The 12,213-nt window shown below is 36.0% G+C and overlaps 1 protein-coding gene across 1 annotated transcript; it reads right to left on the reverse strand.

The window, feature by feature from the left end:
- Positions 1–837: 837 nt before the first annotated feature.
- On the reverse strand, positions 838–9,968 carry LOC127280278 (uncharacterized). Its single transcript, XM_051303185.1, has 2 exons — positions 9,611–9,968; positions 838–2,373 (listed from the first exon to the last, which is right to left on the reverse strand). Exon 2 carries the CDS (start codon positions 2,364–2,366, stop codon positions 1,266–1,268), a length of 1,101 nt encoding a protein of 366 aa, XP_051159142.1. The 5' UTR covers positions 2,367–2,373; positions 9,611–9,968; the 3' UTR covers positions 838–1,265.
- Between the last annotated feature and the right edge of the window lie 2,245 nt (positions 9,969–12,213).

Consider the following 12,213-nt stretch of genomic DNA (forward strand, 5'->3'; position numbering starts at 1 on the left):
TATTCCTTAAATTCAATTTTTATTTTAGAACTTGTGACAGCCCTGACGCGAGATTCAGTTTTTTAGAAGGGGTTAACACGGGTTCGACTCGCGACGGAAAGCACAATACACACAGGAACAACACTTGACGAGAATTCTCCAGGTGCGGCTACACTGGCGGTAGAGAGCGAGAGAAAGAATGTTCATAAGCACTGCAGAATTAATGACCATTTAAAAGGTGAACTTACCGTAGTGCGCTGGCTCTCTACGACGGATATATTCCCCTTTTGTAGTGATTTGGCAAACACAAGACGTAAAACAGATTTGAATTAAATGCACGAAAGATTATGGAACACAATTATTATATTTATTAATACAAAGAACAAATTATTATCACTTAATGTGATTCGCGTACAGTTTGCGACAAAGTCCGCGACTCGCAACAATTATATGCTTATTCGCCTATGGCTCGCAGCAATCTGCCGGTTGGCGTTGTTTCGCTTAACACGCGGTTTTGTCGTCTGCTATTTCAGTCGCGAGAAGTATCGAATCGATACGCATCAAGAGATCGACAATCGATTAATCGAAGTCGAGCAGTGACGACGATTTAAATAATTAATTCGGTTCGTTACAATCCCCCTTACTTAATCGGAGTCACTGCTGTATTCGATTCTCGGCGCTGGAAAGAACATAATTAGTAAACATACAAAAAAAACATTTTTTTTATTAGTTCACCTTATTTGGTCATTGCAATCATAATAAGTAAAAGTTATTTAGTTAAAAGAAATATAAAAAGAATATTCAGATTTGAATTTAAAAATGAAATGGAAATAATTTTTTTTTTTTTTTTTTTTTTTTTTGAAAATAAGAGAAATTATAGTGCTTATTAACGTTCGTTCTCTTTGGGGAATAATGCGTTAATCGATTACAAAATGGTATTAGATTTTATTGCGAACGAATGGTTGTAATGTAATACAAAATTGTAGTAGAAGAATAGAGTAGTTTTCTAGGAGCGAGTATTTTGTATTGCGCTAAAGAAAATCTATAACTAATATAAGGATACAATGATTTTGTGAAACTGTGCTCGAATATCGCGAAGATGTATATAAAACTAAAAAATATTGTGGAGTATGAAAATTCGCGTTTCGAGCATTGCAAAAAATATGAGTAACAAAAAAACTAAAATAATACTTATAAGTAATAATATTCACAGCACTTAGCAATATTTGCTTAAACTAAAAATGTCTCTAAGTACTGGTAATGTCTCTTGCGAATTTTCGCAATTTTCACTCTTCTTCGTCCTTGATGCCAAGCTTATAGGCTTGACAAAGTGTTTCCCACAGATCTGCATTGTTGTCATCGGAGTCAAATGGTGCTAGTATTCTGCTGGGATCCCGTGAGTCATTTCCAGCGATCTCTGAAGGTATCAGTTCTGGAGATGTTTTTCGCGTAACTGGACTTCTGGGTTTAGAAGCTTCGTCGTCAACTTTGCATGTTTCTTTTTGCGATGTTCTTTTGTTCTGCAGTGTTGGTTTCTCGATCGTGCGTTTGACGAGCTCTATTATCTGCTGGTCTCTTTTCGCGATTTTGATCTCGATAACTCTTCTGCGGCATTCACCACAGTTGACGTCAGGCAAGTTCTTTGGTCTCTTGCATACTTTGCAGCGTTGATGTTCCGGTACGTCGAACTTTCCATCTGCGACGTGTGGCCATGGGCATTCGTCGGTGCTAAAATCTGGGTTTGCGCATATTTGGCAAAATCGTTCGCTATATGCTTTTTTACAACACTTGAAGCTGTGTCCTGGTGACCCACAATTGAGACATCCTTCTGGTGCTCTTGGTCTGATTCGAATTTCGCGAAGTTCTGACTGCATTTTAAATACTTCAGAGACTTTGTGTCGGAACAGATCGCGTGTACGGTGATACAATTTCTCGAGGTAGTTGTAGTCGGCAAGTAGTGAGTTGTAGTCAATTTCATACGAGTCGACCAACTTCTTCTGCTTTGTAGCTTCAGACTTAAAGTGAAGTGCCTCTTCTTTATATCTCGGCAGTTGCTCCGCCAGTTTCTGCTTCTCTTGCAGCAGTTCAGTGAGCATCTTGTAGTGTGTTGCTACGTCGGGAACGCCATTAGTGTTCGTAGTCGCTTCGGTTTCGGAAAGCTTATCGCGGAGGTCGTTGATGGTTTTATGAGCTTCCATCAATTGATCAGAGAACTCTTGTCGCGAGCTTACAAGGCTTTCAAAGTCTGTCTTGGATAACGCGATGAGCCCTGATGGTCGGTTAGAGAACTCCACCTGCTTGCCTTCGTTAGAGATCACGGAGATTTGGATCACTGGGATCTCGGGAAGCTTGAGTGAATTGGCAGTGTTGTTGACCGTTGAATCCATATTGAATCTGAAAAGAGAGTTACAATTTGTTTTGCGATCGAAGACCCCTTTTTGCGAGTTTTAAATCATTTACATGGTATTTACCAATTTTTTTACCATGTGTGTCGCTGATAATAACCACCATGGGTGATAATTTTTCTGTAATAATGGCTGGGCCTTTATATCGAGGCGCTAATTTTGAACTATATCCTTCAATAGCTTTAGATAATTTATTATTTGGATAGAACACTAAATTACCAAGTTCGAAATGTATATCATTTTTACGATTTTTATTATAAATTTTTCTTTGTTTTTCGGAAGCTTTAGCCATTAATTTTTGAACTTTTGCACGGAGAATGTCTATGCGTTTTACCCTTTCTGTCCAGGCGTTGGTCGTATAGTCATTTGTCAATTTAGCGTCAGTTTGGCAATTTTGTTCTCCCATGCGTCTTGGTTCGCGAGCGAAGTTCAAGAATGCGGGGGTGACACCTAAGGAGGAATGGACGGTAGTGTTATAAGCAAATTGTATTTCTTCTAACAACAAATCCCATTCGCGTTGATTTTCGCCAAGGAGGCTGGCGATCATCATCTTGAGGTTGCGGTTAACGCGTTCGACGGGGTTTGACTGCGGGTGATAGACAGGCGTTGTGCGTTGTTCAGAACCGACTTCGTTAAGAAATTTCGCGATAGTGCGGTTAACGAATTCTGTTCCGTTGTCAGTAACAAATGTTCTGGGTGTTCCCCATTTGTTAATTAAAGTGTTTAATGACTTCACAATTTTTGGGCCATCGGCTTTCGATAAAGTGAAACATTCGATATATCGCGTATAAATGTCTTCGCAAACCAGGATATAAGATTTTCCTAATTTGGATCGCGGAAGTGGGCCTACAATATCTAATGAAACAATGTCCCATGGTTCGCTAAATTTGCGTGGATACATGAGTCCTTGAGGGGGGTTGTTTTTAGGTTTACATTTTAGGCAAACTTCGCATTCATTGATATATCTTTTAATATCTTCGCGTATACCGGGCCAGTAATAATGGTTAATAATTGATAAATAAGTTTTATTTATGCCTTGATGTGCGGACTGTGGAGAGTCGTGATATTTAGAAATAATCGGAAGTATTTCATTTTCTTTCAAAACTTTCTTCCATGCATTATTATCGCCTATGCTTTCCTTGAGTTGATTAGGTTTGTAGTAATACAGATTGCTGTCTGAGTCAAGTCTGTATCGTTCGTAGCGCGTGGGGGTATTGCGTACGCGTTCAACCATTTCATCGTACCAAGATATGCTGTGGGTGCGACTAAGCTGTAAAGTGGGCGTGTCCTCGGGGACATTCTCATAGAGGCGCGAAAGAGTATCAGCTGCTTCGTTGGTGGTACCTTTGCGATGTTCAATTTTCGCATTGTTTGCTGATAATTCTAACGCCCATCGAGCAAGTCGACCTCGCGAATCTTTTAGGTTTTGCAACCAAACCAGACTAGAATGATCGGTGATAACCGTAAATTCTGTAGCTTCGAGATAACAGCGCAATTTCTTAATCGCAAAAATCACAGCTAAGCATTCCTTCTCAGTGGTAGTATAATTTAACTCTGCACCTCTCAAAGGTCTGCTCAGACATGTGATGAGATATTCTCTATCTTCGTCTTTTTGCGTGAGAATGGCACCTATGCCGGTGTCACTTGCATCTGTGTATAAGAAGAATGGTAAATTTGGTCGCGGTGCATTTAGCGTTAATGCATTTTTCAATAAATTTTTTACTTCTTGGTAAGCTTCCTCGTGTATTTCTGTCCATTTCCACGGTACTTTGGGACTAGCTAATTTATTTAATGGACCTTGTACTCGCGCGATGTTTCGCAAATGTCTATGGTACCAGTTCACGGAACCGTTGAACTGACGTAGTTCTTTGCGATTACGGGGGGTAGGACGTTCTAAAATCGGATCTACGCGTTTCGAATTAGGTTTAAGACCTTCTTTATCAAGAATAAAACCAAGATATTCGACTGAAGATTTTGCGAAATATGATTTTTCTCGATTTATCGTGAGACCTGCTTTGTGAAGAATATCAAGGACAATATTTAACAACAAGATGTGTTCATCGAACGTTTTGGAAATGATAATCCAGTCGTCGAGGTACGCGTGTACTTGATCAACATAGTGTTCGGGTAAATTGTTTATGCGGATATGTTCAACAAATTTTTCTTTTAACCTATCGGTTAATTCTTGAAAAGTGGCTGGTGAATTTGTTAGGCCAAAAGGCATTCTAACCCATTCAAATTGGCCACGGCCAGGTACTACAAAACCGGTGTATTCACGTGAATCGGGATGAACTGGTACATGGTGAAATGCGTCTGTAAGGTCAATTGTGCTAATAATGTTAGCTTCGAATAGTGCGTCCAGGATAGTGTCCATGCGCGGTAGTGGATAAGCTGATTTTTTAGTATTTTTATTTAATTTGCGGAAATCCATGCAAACTCTTGGTCTGCCATCTTTGCGATACGTGAGGACAATTGGACTTGCAAAACACGACCGGAACTTCTAACTATAAATTTCTTTTCGAGATATTTATCAATTTGCTCGTTGATTATTTTATTTGCTTCAGTACTGTAACGATGTGCTTTGAGCTTAAATGGTGTTGGGTCGATTAATTCGATAACGTGAGTCGCAAGGTCAGTGATGCCGGTGTAATCGGCGAAGTTTGATAATTTTTTATCAATAAATTCGTCGAGAGTTTTTCTTTGTTCGGATGTTAATTCTAGCAATTGTACCGAATTCAGAAAATTACGCGTATTGTTTGTTGAAACAATAGGGCTTTGCGCTTTCGATCCTTTTATAGACCAATAGCCTTCACTGGCGTCTATGACGACTTGCCATGCGGTTATGAAATCCATGCCTAATATTATGGGCGTGGTTAATCCGTCGAGGATTGCGAACCAAAGTTCACCAATACAATCTTTTATTTTAACGTCAAATTTTATAGAATATCGCGGCGCTGCTACGTGATCACGTTGAGCTAGTTGTACTCCTGCGCGTGTAATTGCGTCTAGGATTGGATTATTATTCGCGAATTCTTTTAATTGATCGTATATTTCTCCTGACATAAAGGTGCGATCGCTACCTGTGTCGATGAGACCAATAATTTCTTTTCCGCCAATATTTATCGATGTGGTGATTGTGCGACGTTTCTGTGACGGTAGGGGCGGTGCTGGCCCTTTGTGTACTAAGCGCTTGAATTTACTGGCTGCCGCTAATAAGCCAACAGCTGGTTGTGACGAGGGCTTTGACATGAGTGATGATATGCTCGCCTCTACCAATTTCGAATTTTCGGTAGTGGGGAGCTCATTGCTCGAGTCAGTGTACTCTGTCTCAGAATCTGAGTAGCATATGTCATCATACTCGCTTTCGGAGTCACTGGTGTAATTCCTGCTGGCATGCGCTTGGTTAAGCGCTGATGCATTTTGAGGAATACACGTTGAGTCGTTTGCGGTGTGACTGCAACTGGGGAGTGCACGGTTAACGATAATATTGCGGTTTTTTGAATTTATTTTCGTATCATAGGGATTTTCCGTATTTTCATTAATAATAATTGTTGATTTGCCAGGGAGATCTATTCTCTCCTGGCATCTTTCTCGTTTTTTGGAGAGAAAGGGTTAGGTGCGTTGTAACTGAACATGCTAGGATAGTCGCGATTATAATTACCGAACCAAGGTGGTACCTGCGGTAGCGTTGGTGCTTGCGGGGGTTGGAGCGGTTGTTGCGCGTTACCAGGTTGACTGAATTGCGCAAGAAATTGGTAGTAATCGTGATTATTGTAACCGCGACCACGACCTCGTCCACGTCCACGGTAATTATTGTGATTTCTATCTTTGCGTTTATCGTAGTGGCCTTTGTCTCGTCTCGAGTCTTGGCTACGGTCTCGACTTCTGCGCGTTGACGGTCTACTCTTCCCCCCTTCTCTTCGCGACGACACGGAACGTGAGGAGCGAGAGGAACTTGAAGTGGAACGGCGGCGCGATTTACGGGCCTGTGGTGGGGATGAAGGTGGTTTCTTTTCACCTTTACCACTTTCTACTTTTAAGTTTTCGTTCGGCGGTAATTTTGCTTCTAGTCTTTTAATTTGTTGCTTGTAAATTTCGAGTTTATTTAAACTAATTTCTGGTTCGCTTTTGTTTTGTTTTTTATTGTTTTTTGATTTTTTTGACTCAATGTTCTTTTTTGTTTCCGTTTGCGGTTCTGATTTTTGAGTGGAATCAGTCGCAAGAGGGGGTGTTTCAATTGCGTTTAATACATTTTTACTACGTTTGTTGTGGGTTTTCTTAGAATCTTGTTCGCGAATTTTTGAAGTAAATTGCATTGTTGCAATTTTTTCTTCGTATTTGCGAATTTTTTTAATTAAACCGTCGTAGTTTGCGAAACTGTCGCGATCAAATTGCAAAATTAAGTCAGCGTGAAGCGCTGAGTAAACTTTGTCAAGTTGACTTTCTTCGGGTACTTTGTGTTGAAGTTTATTGTATAATGAGCCTATTCTTATTACGAATTCAATTCCTGATTCGTCCTCAAGTTGGACAGCGCGTTGAATTTTATTTGTGATGCGTTGATCATCATTGGATTCGCCAAATATTGATCGAAATTTGACTGAAAATTCAGTCCACGTGTTCCACGAATTGCGAAATGTCGCGAACCATGTGTAAGCGGATTCGACAAATACTTGGGATAACGTTGAGAGTGCGTCATCGGGATTGATATTGGATGCATCTAGTTTGCGTTCGAATTCGTTGATGAATTCGTCTGCGTCTAGTTTTCCTGGGAATTTTAATTCCCAAGATTTTACAACCTTGTGTAAATTAGCAATATGACTTTGGTGTACCGGTGGAGGTCTTGCGATAGGTTCTTGAGTATTAATTGGTGGTAAGTTGAGAGAGTCATTTAAAGATTGAGTTTGATCGAATTTTTCTAATTGTTCGCTAAATTGTAAGGTTCTGTTGCGAATAGGGGCACCTAGTGAAGGTGTTGGAGCTAGTGGTGGGGGTATAGTTGGTGCTATTCCTGTGCTCATTGTAGCGTAAGTCCCTGTGTTTGTAGTTGTTACTGTAGTAGTGGTACATGTAGGTGGTAGGGATGTAGGCTGTGTTACCTGTTGTGTACTAGCGCGATAGCCAGGGTCAATTGATTCCCATCGAGAATCGTGCCATGGAGATTGCGTTTGCCTAACTTGCAAATCCGAAATTTTTTGCGAGAGAGATTCGATCATTTTGTTCACTTCGCTTCGATTTTCTTGAATTAATTTATTTGTTTCTAATTGATTTGTTTGAATTAATTTAAAAGTTTCTATTTTAAGGGCATTTATTTCATTTGTGCTATGTTTTAAATTTTCTAATCGTGCTGCGTTTATTTCGCGACGATTTTCAGCATAAAAATTGTTTAATTGTAAGCGGGATTCATTTAAATTGCGATCTAACATTTGTTGCATGTGGCGTTGAAAGTCATTATTTTGTGCCGTTTGATTTGCGTGAATAGTGTTAAAACGTGTGAGAACTTGTGTTATCGCTTTGTTAGTTATTGGGGTTGGAGTTTTTGATTTTCGGCCACGACGCGTTTGAATTGAGATTTTTGGGGTTGTCCCTGGTTTAAAAGGTACAAAAAATGTCGATTCGTGGTTGCTAGCTTGATTGCTGGTAGCGTTATGCGTTTCGTTGTTGCCATTTTTTTTGTTTATTGTAGAATCTCTGTGTGGGGATTCTAAATTCAAAGGATCTGGGTTGAGAATCACTGACTCTGTATTATCAGTGGTTGTCTCTTGTGGCGCGGTAAAATTTGCTTCTGAATTTTTTGGGGGAGGGGGAGTGGTAAACATTTTGTTTGTTTTTGTTCGTGATCTGGTTGTCGCTCCTGGTGGTAGGGTCTTTTTCTTGTTAGTCATTAAGAGAGGGTATTAAATTTGCAAAAGTTCATTAAATAAAAAGAGAGATTTTTTTTTTTGATGATCTTTAGAATTAATTTAAAAAGAAAAATTGTATTTATTTTTATTTTTTATTCATTTGTTTTTCCAATTTTTAATTAGTACAGCAACAAATGAAAATTAATTAATTATTTGAAAATAATAATTTCATCTGTTGGTTGGAAAAAAAATGAAATTAATTAAATTTTGATTAATTCAAAATTTGTGGTTTTGTAATTTCAAATATTAGAATTTGAAAGAATTTAATTTGGAAAGGAATGACTAAACCCTGCGAAAAACAATGTTGAGCTGTGAATGTAAACACAGCTGTGTTTTGGTTGCATAATCGAACGATGAATCCAGTGTTCTATAGAGGTTACTTTTAGGCAGCATTTATTTTTTTATTAAAATAAAATTGCCCATGGTAATTTTTATCACGAACAGCACTTAAAAATTTTCAAAAAATTTTACAGAAAGAAAAAAATATAGCGAATTCTGTATAGAAAATGAGATAATAAGCGAAGTTCTACACAAAAAATTACAAATAAATTTTCTACATAAGCAAAGTTCTACATAAAAATCATAAATAAATTTTCTAGATGAGCGAAGTTCTACATGAAAAAAAAATTACAAATAAATCTTGTATATCGAAGAAAGTGAAGCAGATGCGTTTTGTTATAAAATTAGCGAAGCGTAATAATGTTTAATATTTTAAAGCAATAGAATTTTTAGAAGCAATTATTTACTTTTAAAATTGAGATTGTGCGAGCTAATAGTGTTTGTTAGAGAATTTTCATCAGTGTGTGTGCCTGTGTTTTTTTTTTGCGATCGAGAATTTAAAAAGAATTTGTTACAAATTTCTCAAAATTCGCGATGTTTTAGTAAAAAGGTAATTTTACTTTTATTTGTAAAAAAAAATAAAAACAAATTTGGCTTCTAATTGGGACTAAAGTCGCAATTTGGCCATGGAAAAATAAAATGTTAATTTTATTATAAAGGAAAGAGTACTTTAGGCGCCATTTTTGTGACTAAGTGCACAAATATGGCTTATGAAAAATACACGTTGGGCGCCATTTTTGTGACTAAGTGCACAAATATGGCTTATGAAAAATACACGTTGGGCGCCATTTTTGTGACAGCCCTGACGCGAGATTCAGTTTTTTAGAAGGGGTTAACACGGGTTCGACTCGCGACGGAAAGCACAATACACACAGGAACAACACTTGACGAGAATTCTCCAGGTGCGGCTACACTGGCGGTAGAGAGCGAGAGAAAGAATGTTCATAAGCACTGCAGAATTAATGACCATTTAAAAGGTGAACTTACCGTAGTGCGCTGGCTCTCTACGACGGATATATTCCCCTTTTGTAGTGATTTGGCAAACACAAGACGTAAAACAGATTTGAATTAAATGCACGAAAGATTATGGAACACAATTATTATATTTATTAATACAAAGAACAAATTATTATCACTTAATGTGATTCGCGTACAGTTTGCGACAAAGTCCGCGACTCGCAACAATTATATGCTTATTCGCCTATGGCTCGCAGCAATCTGCCGGTTGGCGTTGTTTCGCTTAACACGCGGTTTTGTCGTCTGCTATTTCAGTCGCGAGAAGTATCGAATCGATACGCATCAAGAGATCGACAATCGATTAATCGAAGTCGAGCAGTGACGACGATTTAAATAATTAATTCGGTTCGTTACAAACTATAAAAACACATTTAATATCCTCGTAACCATTGTCCGGCTAAAAGTGATATTATTTACATTTAATTTTTATTTTAGAACTTATAAAACATATTTAAAAAATTTGAAACCCTTGTCCGGCTACAAGTGATATTCTTTACATTTAATTTTTATTTTAGAACTAATAAAATACATTTAAAATCTTTGAAACTCTTGTCCGGCTACACGTGATATTCCATAAATTCAATTTTTATTTTAGAACTATTAAAACACATTTAAATTCCTTGAAACCCTTGTCCGGCTACAAGTGATTATTTTAGAACTAATAAAACACATTTAAAATCGTTGAAACCCTTGTCCGGCTGCAAGTGATATTTTTTACAGTTATTTTTTATTTTAAAAATAATAAAACATATTTAAAAAATTTGAAACCCTTGTCCGGCTACAAGTGATATTCTTTACATTTAATTTTTATTTTAGAACTAATAAAATACATTTAAAATCTTTGAAACTCTTGTCCGGCTACACGTGATATTCCATAAATTCAATTTTTATTTTAGAACTATTAAAACACATTTAAATTCCTTGAAACCCTTGTCCGGCTACAAGTGATTATTTTAGAACTAATAAAACATATTTAAAACATTTGAAACCCTTGTCCGGCTACAAGTGATATTCTTTATATTTAATTTTTATTTTAGAACTAATAAAACACCTTTAAAATCGTTGAAACCCTTGTCCGGCTACAAGTGATATTCTTTACATTTAATTTTTATTTTAGAACTAATAAAATACATTTAAAATCTATGAAACTCTTGTCCGGCTACACGTGATATTCCATAAATTCAATTTTTATTTTAGAACTAATAAAACACATTTAAAATCGTTGAAACCCTTGTCCGGCGACAAGTAATATTCCTTAAATTTAATTTTTATTTTAGAACTACTAAAACATATTTAAAATCGTTGAAACCCTTGTCCGGCTACAAGTGATATTCTTTAAAATTTAATTTTTATTTTAGAAGTAATAAAACACATTTAAAATCTTTGTAACCCTTGTCCGGCTACAAGTGATTATTTGAGAACTAATAAAACACATTTAAAATCGTTGAAACCCTTGTCCGGCGACAAGTAATATTCCTTAAATTTAATTTTTATTTTAGAACTACTAAAACACATTTAAAATCGTTGAAACCCTTGTCCGGCTACAAGTGATTTTCTTTATATTTAATTTTTATTTTAGAACTAATAAAACACATTTAAAATCGTTGAAACCCTTGTCCGGCTACAAGTGATATTCTTTACATTTAATTTTTATTTTAGAACTAATAAAATACATTTAAAATCTTTGAAACCCTTGTCCGGCTGCAAGCGATATTTTTTACAGTTAATTTTTATTTTAAAACTAAAAAAACATATTTAAAACATTTGAAACCCTTGTCCGGTTACAAGTGATATTCCTTAAATTCAATTTTTATTTTAGAACTATAAAAACACATTTAATATCCTCGTAACCCTTGTCCGGCTGAAAGTGATATTATTAACATTTAATTTTTATTTTAGAACTTATAAAACATATTTAAAACATTTGAAACCCTTGTCCGGCTACAAGTGATATTTTTTAAATTTAAATTTTTATGTTAGAACTAATAAAATACATTTAAAATCTTTGAAACCCTTGTCCGGCTGCAAGTGATATTTTTTACAGTTATTTTTTATTTTAAAAATAATAAAACATATTTAAAAAATTTGAAACCCTTGTCCGGCTACAAGTGATATTCTTTACATTTAATTTTTATTTTAGAACTAATAAAATACATTTAAAATCTTTGTAACCCTTGTCCGGCTACAAGTCATATTCCTTAAATTTAATTTTTATTTTAGAACTATTAAAACACATTTAAAATCTTTGAAACCCTTGTCCGGTTACAAGTGATATTCCTTAAATTCAATTTTTATTTTAGAACTATAAAAACACATTTAATATCCTCGTAACCCTTGTCCGGCTGAAAGGGATATTATTAACATTTAATTTTTATTTTAGAACTTATAAAACATATTTAAAACATTTGAAACCCTTGTCCGGCTACAAGTGATATTTTTTAAATTTAAATTTTTATGTTAGAACTAATAAAATACATTTAAAATCTTTGAAACCCTTGTCCGGCTGCAAGTGATATTTTTTACAGTTATTTTTTATTTTAAAAATAATAAAACATATTTAAAAAATTTGAAAC

Source organism: Leptopilina boulardi, unplaced genomic scaffold, assembly GCF_019393585.1.
Source record: "Leptopilina boulardi isolate dan_hultmark-lab unplaced genomic scaffold, ZJU_Lbou_2.1 LbouV2_233, whole genome shotgun sequence".
Taxonomy (NCBI): Eukaryota; Metazoa; Arthropoda; class Insecta; order Hymenoptera; family Figitidae; genus Leptopilina; species Leptopilina boulardi.

What these genes read in the sequence shown, in the direction of transcription:
- LOC127280278 (XM_051303185.1), bottom strand. Translation starts at nt 2,366, where the DNA reads ATGGATTCAACGGTCAACAACACTGCCAATTCACTCAAGCTTCCCGAG.